This window comes from Cordyceps fumosorosea (genome assembly GCF_001636725.1).
Source record: "Cordyceps fumosorosea ARSEF 2679 chromosome Unknown scaffold_39, whole genome shotgun sequence".
NCBI lineage: Eukaryota > Fungi > Ascomycota > Sordariomycetes > Hypocreales > Cordycipitaceae > Cordyceps > Cordyceps fumosorosea.
The window spans coordinates 117490-134898 of record NW_017387339.1 but is presented as its reverse complement, the minus strand read 5'-3'; the positions used below and the strand labels follow the sequence as shown (position 1 = coordinate 134898).

The 17409-nt window shown below is 58.2% G+C and overlaps 6 protein-coding genes across 6 annotated transcripts; 4 read left to right on the top strand and 2 right to left on the bottom strand.

Moving 5' to 3' along the window:
- Positions 1–997: 997 nt before the first annotated feature.
- On the top strand, positions 998–2712 carry ISF_09007 (General substrate transporter; the record flags this gene model as incomplete). The annotated part of the gene is made up of 2 exons (XM_018852610.1): positions 998–1251; positions 1344–2712. The coding sequence occupies 2 exons, from the start codon at positions 998–1000 to the stop codon at positions 2710–2712; spliced, it is 1623 nt and encodes a 540-aa protein (XP_018700238.1).
- Positions 2713–4340: 1628 nt separating this feature from the next.
- Positions 4341–5999, top strand: ISF_09006 (amino acid/polyamine transporter I; the record flags this gene model as incomplete). The annotated part of the gene is made up of 2 exons (XM_018852609.1): positions 4341–5049; positions 5122–5999. 2 exons carry the CDS (start codon positions 4341–4343, stop codon positions 5997–5999), a joined length of 1587 nt encoding a protein of 528 aa, XP_018700237.1.
- Positions 6000–6277: 278 nt separating this feature from the next.
- Positions 6278–8131, bottom strand: ISF_09005 (hypothetical protein; the record flags this gene model as incomplete). The annotated part of the gene is made up of 1 exon (XM_018852608.1): positions 6278–8131. The coding sequence occupies one exon, from the start codon at positions 8129–8131 to the stop codon at positions 6278–6280; it is 1854 nt and encodes a 617-aa protein (XP_018700236.1).
- Positions 8132–9258: 1127 nt separating this feature from the next.
- ISF_09004 (dihydroxy-acid dehydratase) lies at positions 9259–11262 on the top strand (the record flags this gene model as incomplete). Its single annotated transcript, XM_018852607.1, has 4 exons — positions 9259–9500; positions 9564–9571; positions 9624–9731; positions 9806–11262. 4 exons carry the CDS (start codon positions 9259–9261, stop codon positions 11260–11262), a joined length of 1815 nt encoding a protein of 604 aa, XP_018700235.1.
- Positions 11263–11551: 289 nt separating this feature from the next.
- Positions 11552–14024, bottom strand: ISF_09003 (sorting nexin Mvp1; the record flags this gene model as incomplete). Its single annotated transcript, XM_018852606.1, has 3 exons — positions 11552–11761; positions 11821–13301; positions 13496–14024. The coding sequence occupies 3 exons, from the start codon at positions 14022–14024 to the stop codon at positions 11552–11554; spliced, it is 2220 nt and encodes a 739-aa protein (XP_018700234.1).
- Positions 14025–15494: 1470 nt separating this feature from the next.
- On the top strand, positions 15495–17012 carry ISF_09002 (Concanavalin A-like lectin/glucanase, subgroup; the record flags this gene model as incomplete). Its single annotated transcript, XM_018852605.1, has 1 exon — positions 15495–17012. The coding sequence occupies one exon, from the start codon at positions 15495–15497 to the stop codon at positions 17010–17012; it is 1518 nt and encodes a 505-aa protein (XP_018700233.1).
- Positions 17013–17409: the final 397 nt, after the last annotated feature.

The window sequence follows — 17409 nt, the reverse complement described above, 5'->3', positions numbered from 1 at the left end:
ACACATGTGGCCTGTACCTGTACCTGGAACTTTGTTGTTCGTTTCTCGTTTGTCCTTTTGTCTTTTCATCGTCGTCATCACCATCATCACCGCCATCGCCCGGCATCAAGCACGCCCTAAATGGGCATCCTTCCGTCCGTCAAGCCGAGCTCCCGTCTCGTCATGCACCCTCCCACCCCTCCGCCTGCCACGCGAGTGACATGTACAGACAGTGGTACAGACGGCACTGTACCATCATGCACCGCCGCAGATCGCCAATGCTGTCGTTCGTCCCACACTTGTTCCCTCGCCTCGACGCCAACCGAGACGCTTGCAAAAGAGGCTCCGACTGGTACGCCATGTGCCATGCTTTCTCTTGCAATTCGATTCGATTCGATTCGACACGCTGGCTAGCCCTTGAAACTCGAGACAACAACTAGCCACCGCCACGTCGTGCTGAGTGTGTCCGCCGCTCACCCATCCCGCATCCACGCATCCACATCCCAATGCCGGCGGTCCACCAACGCTAAAATTACCCGAGTAGGTAAGAATCATCGTCACAAAGGAAGCGCCCACAGGAGTCGCCAGCAGCCACCAATTGTCTGTTAACTTCTTCTCTCCCAATCAAGCTCCCAGGGGGTGTGTGACGAGGACGCACTCCTTTGACCATCCGAGGCATCTGTCTGTCATCCATCTCTGCCCTATGCGTTTGGCGCTCAACGACGCAACATCCATGAACGACCAGACTTGGCTGGCACCGGCTCCGCTAGCATTGCAACCGTTTCTAGAGTAGTGTCAAGGTATATACAAGGCCCGCCCTGTCACTCAGACATTGTAATAAGATTGCACTTGCTTGGACAGACCACTCTCGGCGCCAACTTTTCTTCCCCTCGCTTTTCCTCGATTCCCTCACTCACCCATCAACCTCACTCATCCATCCGTCAACGAGCGCACATCGCAGCATCCAACTCGGCACGGCACGGCACGCGGCGCTTTCCGCTGCCACCGCTCATCCGCAATGGCTTCGCCCCGACTCAGTGACTACGCCAACAAGCACGATTCAGGCGTCGTTGCCGACCCCCTCGCCACCACCCGCCAGACCTCCAACACCAGCTCCGTCGATGTCGATGAGCATGGCCACCTCACCCTCTGGCAGGCCATAAGGAAGTGGAATCGCGTCTTTTGGTACTCGCTCGCCATTTCTTCCACTATCCTCATGTTTGGCTATGACTTTGTCATTGTTGGCAACTCATCCTCCATGCCCGCCTTCCAGTACGCCTAGTTCCCAGTACTACTGCTCGCCCTTTATGAGCAACGCAACTCTTCAACCGACAAACAAACTAACCACTAAACCCCCGTCCCAGGCACGATTTTGGCGAGTACTACCAGGGACACTGGATTATCCCTTCGCTCTGGCTCGGCCTCTGGACATTCATCTCCCCGGGCGGCATGATGATTGGCTCTCTCTTCGTTGGCTATTTTCAGGACTGGTGTGGCCGCAAAGCGTCCTTCCTCGTCTCCTCCTTCCTCGCCGCCATTGCCGTCGCCGTGTGCTTCTGCTCCCAATACCCCGAACAAATTCTGCATCGCCGCGGCACTTTTCTCGGCGGTAAAGGCATTCAGGGCCTCGCCCTTGGCATGATGATGACCACCTGTCAGACCTACCTCTCCGAGATTGCCCCTCCTAAGCTCCGTGGGCCGCTCCTTGCCTTCTTCCCCATCTTCACCCTGGTTGGCCAACTCATCGGCGCCCTTGTCATCTACGGCCTCGTTTCTGCCCCCAACGGCTACGCCATCGCTTTTGCCACGCAGTGGGCTTTTGCTGCTCTCGCCTTCGCCATCTCCTTCATCATCCCCGAGAGCCCCATCTACCTCATCCGCAAAGGCCACATCGACAAGGCTCGTAGAGCTCAGTACAGGCTTACCGGCCACGGCATCGATCCCGACCGGGTTCTCTCCGTCATGTGGCGCGACATTGAACACGAAACCCGTCAGACACCCGCAACGCTAGCTGCTTGCTTCTCCAGGATTCAACTACGCCGAACCATGATTGTCCTGTTCACCAGCGTTCTCCCTCAGATGTTTGGTCTTACTCTCCTCTCGCAGGCCAGTTACTTTGGCCAGGTTGTTGGCATCGAAGCAAAGGTCAGCTTGGTGCTCCTTATAGCAGGTGTTCTCACCGGCTGTATCGCCAACCTCATCAGCATGTGGTCTATTGGCCGCTTCGGCCATCGTGCCCTCTCCCTTGTTGGCCTCCTCGCTTGCGGCACTCTGTGGCTAAGCATGGGCATCGCCGGCAGCATCGCCCACAACATGACGGTCGCCTGGTTCTGCTCCGCTATTCTTATCCTTGTCACCGCTTGCGCGGGCTTGACAGTCTGGCCCGCTTCGTACGCCATCGGCTCGGAAGTCTCGACTCTGCACCTGCGTGCCAAAGCCCAGGGCGCCGGCTGGCTATTTTCTAGCGCCTTCAGCGCCGGCTTCGGCCTCGGCCTACCCTACATCTACAACCCGGACGCTGGCAACCTGCGCGCTATGGTTGGCTACATTTTTGCCGCATTCTGCTTCATCAGTCTTGTTGTCACCTGGCTTTTCGTTCCCGAGATGAAGGGACGTACTCCTTCGGAAATCGATCGCATGTTTGACCTGCACCTGAAATCGAGAGAGTTTAAACATTGGCGTGCCGAGGGCGGCCTCAAGAGCGAAGGCTACACTAGCTCGAGGGCAGTTTAGAAGTTCTTTTCTGCTAGTTGATGAGTGATGATATTTAGCGATTTCTTTTTTATATATGCGCATACACGCATACCAATTGACTTTTATGCACACAAGCTGAGCGGAGAAAGGTGACAAGAAGGACCCTGTCAATTCAACCAGGTTCAGAGTCTCAGAGTCATTGGCCTTTAAATTTGCTATCTATTTGTCCCAAGACTGGAGAACCTTGATACCTATGAATATTCCTAGAAGCGGGACGGCGGAATGAAAGGCGTAAAGAAGTTGTAAGGAAGTGAATTAATGTGACGTTAGTTTTTTTTGGGTTACCATGATAAGTACGATGCTGCAATCTCAGAGCCATGTCTCGGTAATTGAGCCCATTGTGGCGTTGCGTTGATATGCAGGCCGCGCCAAGCACGTGAGGCCGTACGACCTTATCTACTCTATGACGGGCATACTTGTCTATGAAACTGCGAAAAGGTGCAACTTCAAGGCAAACTCTGGGTCATTGCTTATCCCTCGGAAGTACGTTCGGCGTTAGGGTAGGTAGCGCACAGTAGCAGATAAGGGGCGGCGCCAGCGGATGGAGACACGTGGAGGACGATAGGTACACAGTTATACCAACTGCCGATCCTGGGGTAAGTTGGTGATACCAAGGCCGGGGCGGAACAACTGGCCCCAAATTAGCAGCCGCGAGAGAGGATGGCTTGATTGGGGTTTCGCGGCGCGGAGGTGGTGACAGGTGCAGCGCGGTTAGGAGCCGCGATGGGTGGTGGTGGCTGGTGGCTGGCAGGCTGGGTGCGCGGTCCGGGGATGGTAGCAGCCACATGGTAGTTTCTCCAAGTCATCTCCTTGTTATCAGTGCCGCGCTGGCTAGGCTAAGGATAAAGGGGTACAAGGTAGGTAATGCATGTTGCCTGCGATGACGGGTCCATGGAGAATGGAGATGTGAGCCTAAGATGACCGAGTGCAGATTTGGCGGAGCATCCCCATGGGGGGAGAGCGGCGATGCAGGGGCGGGACACTGGAGGATATATGTGGTGAAAGAATGGATTCCTTAGGGAGGGAAATATTGAGCAAGGATGTGCTGAAATGAGCAAGACGCCACGCGACAAGGCTCGGCAGGTCGGTCATTTACTCTGTATGTTTTCTTCCGACAGGACACGGCGTTATCGAGTGGCCCTGAGTCGCTGCATTGCATTGCAGGTTCCCTTCCCCCTCAACCAGGTTGTAGGTGGGCTGATAGTGGCTGACAGCGCCCTTGCGCCCGTTTTTAGCCACTGACGATGCTGTTTTAGGCTTCTTCCCCACCCAAGCTTCTCCAACTTTTTCCATGCCTTGACTCGACTCAACTGCCAGGCTCCACGACACCGTCCATCCATCTCTACTCTATTTATTATGGCGGCGCGCACCTGTCCATGCTGAAGCTGCAGTCGTCATTTTCGATTCTTCTTCTCTGATACCCGGCAAATCGTGCTGCACCCGCCGCTGCGACCATTGCGTTGGCAAACGCTCCCACACGGACGAGTTGAACCCGGCCGAGGGACCATACCATCACGACAGACTCATCACCACCCACACGACCACCACCCTCAACAAACCCAGTCACACCCACCGACATCGCTTCGATCAACATCTCACAAAACACCATGGCCGACCGACGCGCCTCCGCCTCTCAGCAGGCCGACATTGCTCTCGCCAATCTTGGCTACCAGAGCCAACTGCCCCGCAACCTCTCCATGCTCTCCGTCCTCGGCCTGTCCTTCGCCATCATGGCCGTGCCCTACGGCCTGTCCACCACCATGGCCTACTCCCTCGTCAACGGCGGCTCCGTCACCGCCCTCTACGGCTGGTGCTTCGTCTCCATCGTCTCGCTCTGCATCGCCGCGTCCCTCGCCGAGATCTGCGCCGTCTTCCCCACCGCCGGCGGCGTCTACTACTGGAGCGCCGTCCTCTCCGCCCCGCGCTGGGCGCCCGTCGTCAGCTTCGTCGACGGCTGGCTCACCCTCGTCGGCAACTGGACCATCACCCTCTCCATCAACTTTGGCGGCGCGCAGCTCATCGTCTCCGCCATCTACATGTTCGACCCGAACTACGTCATCCAGCCCTGGCACACCGTCCTCGTCTTCTGGGCCATCATGCTCGTCTGCGCCGTCATCAACGCCTTTGGCTCTCGGCACCTCGACCTCATCAACAAGGTCTGCATCTACTGGACTGGCGCCAGCGTCATCATCATCCTCGTCACCCTCCTGACCATGGCCGACACCCGCAACTCGGGCCGCTATGTCTTCGCCCACTATGACAGCTCCCAAAGCGGTTGGCCCGCCGGCTGGTCATTCTTTGTCGGTCTGCTCCAGCGTATGTCTCTCCCCTTCCTCCGATTCTCATTCTCACACGCACCCCAACACCCACTGACATGATAACCCGCAGCCGCCTACGTCCTCACCGGCTACGGCATGGTCGCCTCCATGTGCGAGGAGGTCCAGAACCCCGAGCGCGAGGTCCCCAAGGCAATCGTCCTGTCCGTCGCCGCTGCCGGCGTCACCGGCCTGTTCTACCTCGTCCCGCTGCTCTTCGTCATCCCCGAGGTCAGCGCGCTGCTGCAGGAGGCCAACGACAAGGCCGGCGGGCAGCCCATCGGCATCATCTTCAAGCACGCCACCGGCTCCGCCGGCGGCGGCTTCGGGCTGCTCTTCCTCGTCCTCGGCATCCTCATGTTCGCCGGCATCGGCTCACTCACCGCCGCCTCCCGCTGCACCTACGCCTTTGCCCGCGACGGCGCCATCCCCGGCTACAAGCTGTGGCGCCGCGTCCACTCGGGCCTCGACGTGCCCGTCTGGGCCCTGACCCTCTCCACCATCGTCATCTCCCTCCTCGGCTGCGTCTACTTTGGCTCCCCCACCGCCTTCAACTCCTTCACCGGCGTCGGCACCATCTGCCTGTCCGCCTCGTACGCCGTGCCCGTGCTCGTCAACCTCGCCCAGGGCCGTGTCGCCGTGCGCCACTCGCCCTTCGCTCTTGGCCGCTGGGGCGTCCTCGTCAACGGCGTCTGCGCCGTCTGGATCTTCTTCGCCATCGTCATCTTCTCCATGCCCAGCTCCCTCCCCGTCCAGGCGGACACGATGAACTACGCGTCGGTCGTCTTTGCGGGCTTCGCGGCCATCGCGGGGCTCTGGTACCTGGTGCACGCGCGGCACAACTTCACCGGCCCGCCCATCCTGCGCAGCGACTCGGTCGGCGCGACGGACGGTGTGGCTCCGAGGGACTCAAATACGGACTCGCCAGATTACGAAAAGGAAGCCAAGTAGCCGTTTCTTTCCTTGACGATGCTGACGAATCATCATTTTTACCACAAGTAGTAGTATATAGTATAATTTTCCAACAGACACATATGCAATACCTTCAACTTGCCCCAAGACCAAAAGCAGTGTCTCTTTCTCCCGTTATATACTTTCTGCAACTAATGACACCAGTGGCCCCCTCAGCAAGGGATCATCGTTGCTGGGCCAGAAAACGTTCATGTAATTCGTAATTCGTTAATCATGGGGGTATATCTCTACTAAACTATTTCTGTACACGCTCTCCCTCAGCACAGCGGCAGATCCCACGCCGCATCCTCAACCCAGTCCCCGCCGTACTCGGTCTCCTGGGAGCATCGCATCTCGGGCTGTACATTCTCCTTATCTGCCGCCTGCACCGTCGTTGCTTTACGGCTTGCTATATCGTTGCAATGCTTAGCATTTCGTCGCCCGATCGGAGACGCGGGCTGCTGCTGCTGCTGCTGCGCGCAGTCGTCATGCGTCGCTTGCCGCATCAGGCGACCCGCCTCCTGTCGCCGACGCTCCTTCTCCTGGATCTGTTCCAGGGCAGCGGAGCGACGGCTATGCTGCATCGCGAGGGAGAGCTGCTCCCTGGAGCCCGATGACGTGAAGAACCGGGTGGGTTGTGGAGCCTGGGCCGGAGGCGCTGCCGGCTCGGAAACCGGCGGCTTCGGAGTCGAGAGCGGCGCTTGCTGCTGTCTTCGTGATGACGCTGTCTGTTTTGAGTGCGACGCGGCGTAGCATCCTGACAGTGAAAAGTGAGAGGTCGAGGGAAACGAGCCGAATTCGGAAGCAGGATCCTCTATTCCGTTTTCTGGCTTCGTGACTGATTGACAGTTTGCAACACCGCCAAGGAACGTGTGGTTGCTTGGTGACGACCTTTGCTGCATCCTGGGTGCTGCGGGTCGTGGCGCCGCTTCTTGCTGGCTGGCCTCTTGTTCTTCCTCGAGCTCGCGCATTTGCTCGGAGGAAGTTGGGAAGAAGTCATCCACGTTTGTCAGGATGGCCTGTGTGGCCATTGGCGGTTCCTGTCGTGTCTGCCGTGGCGATGGCAAGGCCGGGAGCCCGCGCTGCGACGGAGACGTCCGCGTTCTCTCTCTGGGAGATGTTGATGAAATATTGGGCCACGCCTTGTGCGATGCCACATCCGCGCGCGCATTGCCTGTTGCTTGCCCGGGTGATGGCAAAGGTCTCACTGCCACTGGCTTAGCGGGTGTCTTACCCCCGCTGAGAAGCTCGTCCAGTTCTTCCAGCATGTCTGTGTTGATGTCTTCATCGAGGAGATCCTGGGATAGCGCCAAGATGCCGGCTTCCTTTATGGCCTGCTCTTTTGACTGTTTTTCCTCGCCCGCCAGCTGTATCTGAGGGAGCTCACCCGCCTCGAAAACGGGAATCAAATCTAAAGCTGCGTCAAAGGTGGCTTCGTCGATGGGCTCCTCGAAGCTGAGATCGACATCGTAGTCGTATAAAGATACCTCGGCAGGGGCTTCGCTCTTTTTATCATCCGTCTCGTTATGTCCTATGATTTGTTTCTCTTTTGCGTCTGTATTGTGTTCGTATGCATTGTCGTCCGGATTCGCTCGTGGCTGTTCATCGGTTTTTACGCTTGCCAGCGTTTCGTCATCGACATCTTCGTCAGCTTCCGTGATTGAGCCTAAACCATGCGTTTCAGGCTCCGGCATCGTCGTATCGGCATCGACTTGTTTCTCGAGCTCGGCCGTCTGCGGCGTAGTCACCTCCAACCCCTCCGCATCCCTCTTCTTGGCCGAGCCGTTCCCTCTCACAAACCTCGCAATCGTATCCTGGCTCGGACGCACATTCACCAGCGGCATGCCGTTGCGACGCTTCTCCTCGCGCTGCTGCGTCTCCTTCTCCTTCTTCTTCTCCCTGGCCGCGCGTGCCTTTGCCGCGGCCCTCTCCTTGTCCATCTCCTTTCTGATGCGCTCCTGCTCTGCACGCTCCCACTTGGCACGCTCGGCACGCGTCATGGTCGGGGTCTTGGTGGCGGCCTTGTACGCCTTGCGCACTTGCTTGGACGTCATGGGGCGCGGCGGGGTGTCCACGCCGGCATTGAAGCGCGGCACCGGCGGGAGGACGGTGAATGTGTTTTGCCGCGCCATTTCGGAAACGTATTCGCGTTTTCTTGTTACGTAGGGGATGCTTGCGCGCACATGGTTCGTTGTCCGTCGTTGTCTGTGGCCGTTGTTGCTTGATCCAACGTGAGGCTATTTAGTTCCCTGACGCGTTACTGGCACGGAGTCACGTGCGGGCTTCCTAATGACGCAATTGGTTGTTCTTTACCGTGCCAACTGGCGGTAAAAATTCATCGATATTTTTTTATTTAATGCTAGGATCATGCTTCTTCCTTTCGCCTTCCTTATCGTTTTTCTAAGCTACTTGAGTTCCTCAATTGCCGAATTCTTGACCGGGTACCCAGACTGGCTTCCGCAACTTCCGTCGGTTAATGCAAGACATTCTTGGTCGGCCACAACCAATGCTAACTACCGTTTTCCCCGGCTTGCTTGGGTGGTATTCTATGCAATCGGATGCAATCGGTCAGCGCGCTGAGTGAGCGGCATGATATCCCCGATCGCTCGCTAGCCATTCATTGGTCAAGAGCACAACCATGATAACGTAATTTCGACCTCGGACAGAAGACCGCCGCCTGAAAGTAACTGGTGGCGTTGCGGGGATGAGGATCCGACTGCAGCCCAAGGGGCGATGTCGGCTGTCAATGCAGCGAGTATCCTTCCGGTGTCCCCAGTCAGCCAGCCACTCGGGTCGCTGCTATAGGAGCTGACGGTATGATATGTCGGCCTCGAGGTGTGGAGAGCTGTATAGTAGCTCTCCTCGTCCGGGCATAGTAGCTACCGACTAGGTATTTAGTGTTGTATAGCGGCCAGCTCTGGATGGATGCATTTTGGCTGCTGCGGGGAGCAACTGGAAATCCACAGGGAAAGATGGCTTGCCCGCGGGTCACGCCTGCTTCCCTTTTTGCCGGTAGTACAGGTTTCCGCAGTACGAATTCTGTTCTTTTGAAACTCAACTCAGTCTCGCAAGTTTCCTGCGCATACACGGCACAGATCTATCGTCAGCATCTCAAGTGAACAGGTACGGCGACGAAGTGGTCTCGTGGGCATTCAGCAAACAAGCTAATCGCCTCTCCCAAAGCCCGACAGCCCAGACTGCTCAGACAGCCCAGACAGCCCCTCAGCGTATGAGTTGAGCACCGGAAGAGTGCAGCATCATGTCTGAAAACCAGGCCCCCGTCCCCGGCCGGGACCCAAAGTCCTCCCAGGACTTTATACAGTTCAACTGCCTGCCAGCTGGAGGCGCGCTCAACCGCTGGTCTGCCGCCATCACGCGCGAGCATGACTTTCCTGGCGCGCAGGCCATGTTGTACGGCGCTGGAGTGCCTGACGAAAAGACGATGAAGAATGCGCCGCAGGTGGGAATCGCGACGGTTTGGTGGCAGGGCAATCCGTGCAAGTGAGTATGCCCGACGCTGAAGGCCGGGAAAGGAGCTCACTCATGTGCTAACCATGTCACTAGTACACACTGTATGTTGCCGGCATGATTACTGGCGGAATCATGGATGCTAAAATTGCACAGTACTCGACTTTGGCCAGATTGTGAAACGCGCAGTCGAAAAGGAAGGCATGCTGGGTTGGCAGTTCAACACCATTGGCGTGTCTGACGCCATCACCATGGGCGGAGATGGTAGGCATTGACTGACTGCACCGCATCATTCATTCTTGTCGGAAGGAAACTAACAGAACTATCAAAAAAACAAGGCATGCGCTTCTCTCTCCAGTCGCGTGAAATTATTGCCGACTCTATTGAATCCGTGACTTGCGCGCAGCACCACGACGCCAACATCTCCATCCCCGGCTGCGACAAGAACATGCCCGGCGTCATCATGGCTGCCGCGCGCCACAACAGGCCCTTCATTATGATCTACGGTGGCACCATCCGTAAAGGCCACTCGGGGCTTCTTGAGAAGGAGGTCAACATCTCCACGTGCTACGAGGCTGCAGGAGCCTACACCTACGGAAGACTACACGCGAAGACGGATCCCGGCAAGCCCGGCCGCGAGAGCAGCGACGTTCTGACGGACCTGGAGCGCCACGCCTGTCCCGGCGCCGGTGCGTGCGGCGGAATGTACACGGCCAACACCATGGCCACGGCCATCGAAGCCATGGGCCTCACCCTGCCTGGGTCCTCGTCCTTCCCGGCGCTGTCCCCGGAAAAGTCGCGCGAGTGCGAGCGCGCCGCCCAGGTCATCAAGACGACCATGGAAAAGGACATCCGTCCGCGCGACCTCATGAGCCGCGCCGCCTTCGAGAATGCCCTCGTCCTCACCATGATCCTCGGCGGCTCCACCAACGGCGTCCTGCACTTCCTCGCCATGGCCAACACGGCCGGCGTGCCCCTCACCCTCGACGATGTGCAGCGCGCGAGTGACCGCACTCCGTACCTCGCGGACCTCGCGCCCAGCGGCAGGTACATGATGGAGGACCTTTACCAGGTCGGCGGCACGCCGTCGGTGCTCAAGATGCTCATCGCAGGCGGGCTCATCGATGGCTCAATCATGACCGTCACCGGCCAGACGCTCGCCGACAACGTTGCCGACTGGCCGTCGCTCGACCCCGGGCAGCGCATTATCCGCCCTCTGAACGACCCGATCAAGGCCAGCGGCCACATCCGCGTGCTCCGGGGCAACTTCGCGCCCGGCGGCGCCGTCGCCAAGATCACTGGCAAGGAGGGGCTGCGCTTTACCGGTGCGGCGCGCGTCTTCGACTGCGAGCGGGACCTCAACGCCGCGCTGAGCCGCGGCGAGATCCGCCGCGACGACGGCAACCTGGTCGTCATCGTCCGCTACGAGGGGCCCAAGGGCGGGCCCGGCATGCCGGAGCAGCTGCGTGCGTCGGCAGCCATTATGGGCGCTGGCCTGACCAACGTGGCGCTCGTCACCGACGGCCGCTACAGCGGTGCCTCGCACGGCTTCATCGTCGGCCACGTCGTCCCCGAGGCGGCGGTCGGCGGGCCCATCGCGCTGGTCAAGGACGGCGATCGGGTGACCATCGACGCCGAGACCAACCACATCGACGTGGCTGTCTCAGACGAGGAGATGGAGGCGAGGAGGGCAAGGTGGACGCCGCCGGAGCCGAGGGTCAAGCGCGGCGCGCTGGCCAAGTACGCGCGCCTGGTGGGCGATGCGAGCCACGGTGCGGTCACGGATGGATGGTAATTTATACATGGATGGCAATTCAGACCTGGATCATAATTCGCAGCTGTTGGTATTCCACGGATGGATGTAATAAGCTCGGTACACAAATCGGACAGACAAAACGGTTCGGGGCTAGCTAACGATCACGATTCAAATTCAAAGCTATTATTTCTTCGCTATTTGTATTGTCGGCATTCCAAAAAGCAGGTCGAAAACGAAATAGGCAGCACAGGGGATGCAAAAGTACAAATAATGATGATGTATGTATATACGAGAGAACCATCCATGCCGGACAGCACGCTCGGCGCAATCAGGGGCCCAGCGGCATGCCCTCCAGCTGTTCCAGCAGTGCGCGCCAGTTGCCGGCTAGCATCTCGGCGTACTTGACGCGCTCGCCCGCCCAGTCCTGGTTCCAGCGGCTGATGTGGTACTGTGTGAGCTGGAAGCTGATGAGCTCGTCGCGGATGCACTCCTTGACGAAGACGGAGCGGTTGTGCTGCTGCACGATGGATTCCTTATCCTGTATGAACAGTTAGCAGGTAAATAGGCAAACAGGCGCGGCAAGCATCGTGTATGTACCTTGATGATGTTGTCGGCGACTTTTTCAATCTCGCCGGGTTTGACCGTCCCCTCGGGTTTCCCACGCAAGGTCGCCAGCTTGGTCTCGTTGGTCTGGATCCGACGTTCCAGGTACGGGATGTTGTCCTTGTCCAGCCTGTCGCGACGCTCAAACAGCTCACGCACGCTGACCAGTGCATCGCGTTGACGTTTCAAGTCCTCGAGCACGCCTACGTCCCATCCCTTGCTCTCGTCCTCCAGCAACGACTGGCAGGTGCGCAGATGTCGGCTCATCGCGGTCAGGCCATCGTTGAGCAGTGGAACCTCGTTCGTATCGGTCGCGTATGTATCGGCAGAGGTTTCGGTGAGAGATGCGAGCGACATGGCGACGCGGGCATGGTCGGCGGCTACACCTTCGGTGCGCTTCACGAGGCGGTCCATAATGTTGCACACGTTAATGTACAGCTCGGCCGAGCGAACCACACCAGATCTCGTCTTGGTGAAAAGCTCCTCGAGCGTCGGCGGAAGGGAATCCTCGAGGCCGGGAGGCAGCGCTCTGTCGGTAAACTCGTCCTGAACAGAGATTGTCGATTGTTTGCGCCAGACTGCGAGCTCGGTAGGAACAGTCAGGAACATGACGACAAGCTGTTCCTGGCTCAGAATGGGATGCCTGACGAGAGCGTTGATGAATCGACTCAACCCCCTACGTCGCTTCTCGATGAATGCGCCGTCGTTGGAAAGGTGATTGCCGTTGACGGCAACTCTCTTCGGTGGTAGCAGAGGCAGGACACGGAAGGGATAGCGCTTGTGGAGGCAATCGAGCAGCCAGACAAAGTCGCTGTACCTGCGAATGACCTTGCTGCCTCGCCGCTGGCTGGTGACCTCGTAGTTGTGGTGCTGGAACATAAAGACGCCCTCTTTGCCCGGCATCAGCGTGACGATGACATTCTCTTCGACGCTGCTTCCGGTGCGACCGGCCGCGCTGTGACTGGGGTTCAGTGATGGCGGCACCGGCCCCGGCGCGTCTGGCGTTCGCACCGCACCGTCACCGCCAAACGGGTTGGATGTGCTGGGTCCCGCTGCTGGTGTCTGCGGCGCGTAAAAGCCTGCGCCCCAGCCATCCGGGCCGGCGATACCACTGTTCGGCCGGGGGCCTGAACTTGTATTGTGACGAGTCCGGGCTGAGTAGGTTTCCGAGGGGGTATGGGGTGCCGGCGCAGCCGTGGGTGAAGTGCCGAAAGCCGTCTGGCCGTTGGACACAGCACCGCCGATGCCATTTTGCTTGGTGTGAGCATGGCCCTTGTGCATGTCGGGGGTGTTCCAGGGATCGTCTTCGGGGTCGTCCATGGCTGGTCGGAGGATTCGATGCTGCTCGGGAATCTCGGGAGCCGCGTCGATTGCTGCGGCGGGAACGGGCGTCTGGGGAGGTTTTGCGGCGAGCTCAGTGATGGGTGGTATGACGGGTTCGGCGGTCAGGCCCGCGAGCTTCGGCCGGGGCAGGTCTGGCGAAATTGGACAGTATGATTAGCCTACGTGGTCCACAAGGCGGGCTGGGGGGAGGGAGTATTGCCAGGGTACAGATAGTCGAACGGACTGAGACAAAACACGCAATTGCTGAGAGATGTAAAGGTAGACCAGGTCAAGACTCAAAGGGCATGGAGATTAAGAAGCTCAAACGAGGCGAAAAAAAACTTACTGGAACGGCGCTCGTCGACTCCGTCAAGGCTTATTATGTCGCCTTCCTGGGCCAGGCCCACAAGCCCGAGCAAGACGTTGAACTCGGCGCGACCAAGAGTCAAGTCCGAAGCATTGCCGCCTGCTGCCAGCAAAGACATTATGGTTGCTTGCGCGTCCGCATCAATGCGTGCCGTGGCGAAGATGCTGGCGATGCCGCCAGACGTGACTCTGCCAGAAGCGTCGCCATCCTGGCGCACCACGGTGTCGAACGTCTCAATGTAGATGTCAGGCACGTCGGATGCCGGTAGCAGCCTGCGAATCAGTTCGGCTCGGCTCTGGTGCTTGCGCGGCGTAGGCATATCCCATGGCGAGTCGGCAGCACTGCCATTGCCTTGTTCGCCATGGTGCTCGGCATCGTTGAACAAGCCGCCACCGCCAGCGGGCGGGTGGGTGTCGTCATCGAACAGACCGGCTCCTCCCCGGCCGCGCTGTCGATTCGGCGTCGAGAGAGCATCGCCCTCGGTGGGCGACGTTCCAAATAGGGACATTTTAGTAAGTGGTGGAGGGGAGGGAAGCACCTTTTGTCAAATAAAGGCTCGTCGAGGAACTGAAGGGCACCGTCGTATCGCGGGACTTGGAGGGCGACCGGGTAGCACTTCCGTTGGCTGGTGTGATTGCAAGGGCGGTGACTATTCTGCCGGTGAGCCGCATGTACAAGAACAGGTGTGCAACGAGAGAGATCCAACTCCCAAGCGGCAGCAAGAGGCGTCAAAGTGATGCCAGGGAAGCTTGGAGTTGATGATGTCGCATCTGCTGCTTGCGCTGCCAGAGCCGGCTGGGCCTCACACGCGCAAGCCACCGAGAGCGGGGCGCGAGGCTGGGGCTGAGGCTGTGTGGCTGGTTGTAAGGAGAGTTCATGGTTTCCAAAAGGTACAAGGATTCCAGATGCTGCATCGCGTTTTACATCTTGAAACAAGATGGCTAGGTCCTTATCAACGGAACCCTACCCTCAGTGGCAGGCAGGCGCCCGTGGTCTGATCGCCAAAGCCAACTCGCCAGGTGCAACGCGGCCGCGCATTTGGCCAAATCTTACCAGCACAAGTCCCGCATCGACAATTTGAAGCCGGAAAGTCAAACTGCCAGTATGCGCCCCGAGAACGTTTTACGACCGCCCTCCAAAGATGCCGCAGCAGACCAGACACGCGTCATTCTATTCCCGTGGCTTCGAGGCTGCGCCGCTGGCCACTTTACCCCCCATCTTACCCCAGGCTTGAACGTCACCGGGTCTGCGTTGGCGGGTTTTCAGCTTACCATTTTCGCGGCCACCAAACGAGCATGTCGGCGTTGCCCTTTGCTAAACGAATGCCTCGCAGCCTCTAGCCCTTCATGAACTGGTCCGAGAATTCGACAGGCCGAGTAGGCTTGGTGACGAAAAGACTTGCCCTTTTAATGGGCCGCTTCTACTACGTTAGCTGATGCCATTCACTCCTCTCCACCATCGACGAAACAAAGCGAATACTGGTCTACTCCTCTGCACATTATCCTGCACAAAGGCAAACCCGGCTCCGAGATACCGCCGTCCACGCTCCTCTCAAGCCCGTGCTCGGCTTCTTCAACTTGGCTGACGTTTCCCCAAAGGGGGGGCACCTGATCAGAGCTAACATGATGCGACACTGCTACCTTCCCTTTGAGGTGTGCTGTTCGCGGCCATGCGGGGAGCCGCACGCCGGCCCTACCACCTCACCGCTGGCAGATGATCAAAGCCGCCTACCTGCGCTCGGCGTCACGATTGTTTGCTCGACGTCTTTCAACAGCAAACCTGTCTCATAATCTGCTAAAATCATGCGCTGTCAAACGGGCTAGATTCACCCGTAGCATTCATTCCAAAGGGCCGAGTCATTCCTGCAGCTTGCAGGAACTATAAAGAGCCCTCTTCGCAACCATGGCTTCAAGACCCCGTCTCGGCTTGGCCAGCTATACTCGTCTACTTTATTCCTGGTTTCGCACATGATTTTATCATGCCTGGCGCTTCGAAGCTAGCTTTCTTTGGCGTTGCTGCCAGTGTTGGGTCGCTCGTTCATGCTGGTCCCTGCGACATCTACGCAACAGGCGGTACTCCCTGTGTCGCCGCGCACAGCACTACCCGCGCCTTGTACGACCACTACTCTGGCTCGCTGTATCAGATTAAGCGCGGGTCGGACAGTGCGAGAAGAGATGTCCGCCCATTGACTGCAGGCGGCGTGGCCGATGGTCCCAGCCAGGATGAGTTCTGCGCGGGCACCACTTGTCTCATCACTACCATTTACGACCAGTCTGGCCACAACAATGACCTGACCCAGGCCCCGCCTGGCGGTGCCGCCCGTGGACCGGAAGCCGATGGCTTCGACTACCTTTCAAGCGCCATCGGCGCGCCGGTTACCCTCAATGGCCACAAGGCGTACGGCGTCTTCATCTCTCCCTTCACAGGATATCGTAACGACGAACCGAACGGGACGGCTACTGGCGACGCGCCCGAGGGCATGTACGCCGTTTTCGACGGAACTCACTACAACACGGGCTGTTGTTTCGACTACGGAAATGCTGAGCGTGACAACACGGACCCCGGCAACGGCGCCATGGAGGCCATCTACTTCGGAACGGGAGATGGCTCAGGTCGTGGTACCGGCTCTGGCAGCGGGCCCTGGATCATGGCCGATCTCGAGAACGGCCTGTTTTCTGGCAAGGACCACGTGCACAATGAAGCGGACCCGACCATCACCTCGCGCTTTGTCACGGCCATCGTGAAAGGAGAGCCTAACCACTGGGCGATTCGTGGAGGTGACGGTGCAAAGGGGCCCCTGTCCACCTTCTACGACGGCGAACGGCCAGACGGTGGCTACTCGCCCATGGTTAAGCAAGGCGCCATCCTACTCGGCGTCGGAGGTGACAATAGCAACCGTGCCCAGGGGACATTTTACGAAGGTGTCATGACCACCGGATATCCGAGTGATGATACGGAGAACAAGGTGCAAGCCAACATCGTGGCGGCCAAGTATGCGGCTCCAGCAACTCTCAACAGCGGCCCCGAGCTCCACGTGGGATCGTCAGTCTCCCTTCGCGTAACCACTGCGTGCTGCTCCGATCGCTACATCGTGCACGACGGCGGCAAAGTCGACACGGAAGTGGTCAACTCGTCGAGCGACGGCGGGCTCAAGCAGCGCGCGAGCTGGCGGGTTCGCGCCGGCCTGGGCAACAGTGGCTGCTACTCGTTCGAGTCCGTCGTCTCTCCCGGACGCTTTATCCGTCATTCCAACTATGAGCTCAGAGTCGACCAAAATGACAACTCAAAGATATTCAACGAGGACGCGACCTTTTGCTCCCAATCCGGCCTCAACGGGCAGGGTAACTCGATTCGCTCGTGGAGCTATCCCACTCGCTACTGGCGGCACTTCAATTCGCTCCTCTATATTGCGAGCAATGGCGGACCGCACGACTTTGACAGCGCCAACGTGTTCAACGACGACGTGAGCTACATTGTTAGCGCCGGGTTTGCCTGAGATTGCAGAGAACAGATGATTCAGGGGTAGATTTACGGGTTGAGAAATAATTCAGTACATAGCTATAGAAAACACTGTCAAATGCATCTTGAATACAGACTGTGGCATCGTTCCATTTTTCAATGAATAATTAGTCAGGATCTGCAAGCGATACCATTAGCAGTATTCATCCCAGTCTCGAGTGTGCGGGCAAGTCAAAAAAAAAAGAGTTGCCTTCTCAGAAGACGGCCGGCGACAAATGAAGTCAGCCTCATTCTTTAACAAAACTGCTTAGCAACAAAGCTACCATGCACGGCCTCCACTTCCATAACTGTTCACGGCACATAGATAGTCACGTGCGAGGAAGCCACTACAAACAAGCGGGATCGTAGCGAGGAACCACTGGATGAGGACCTTT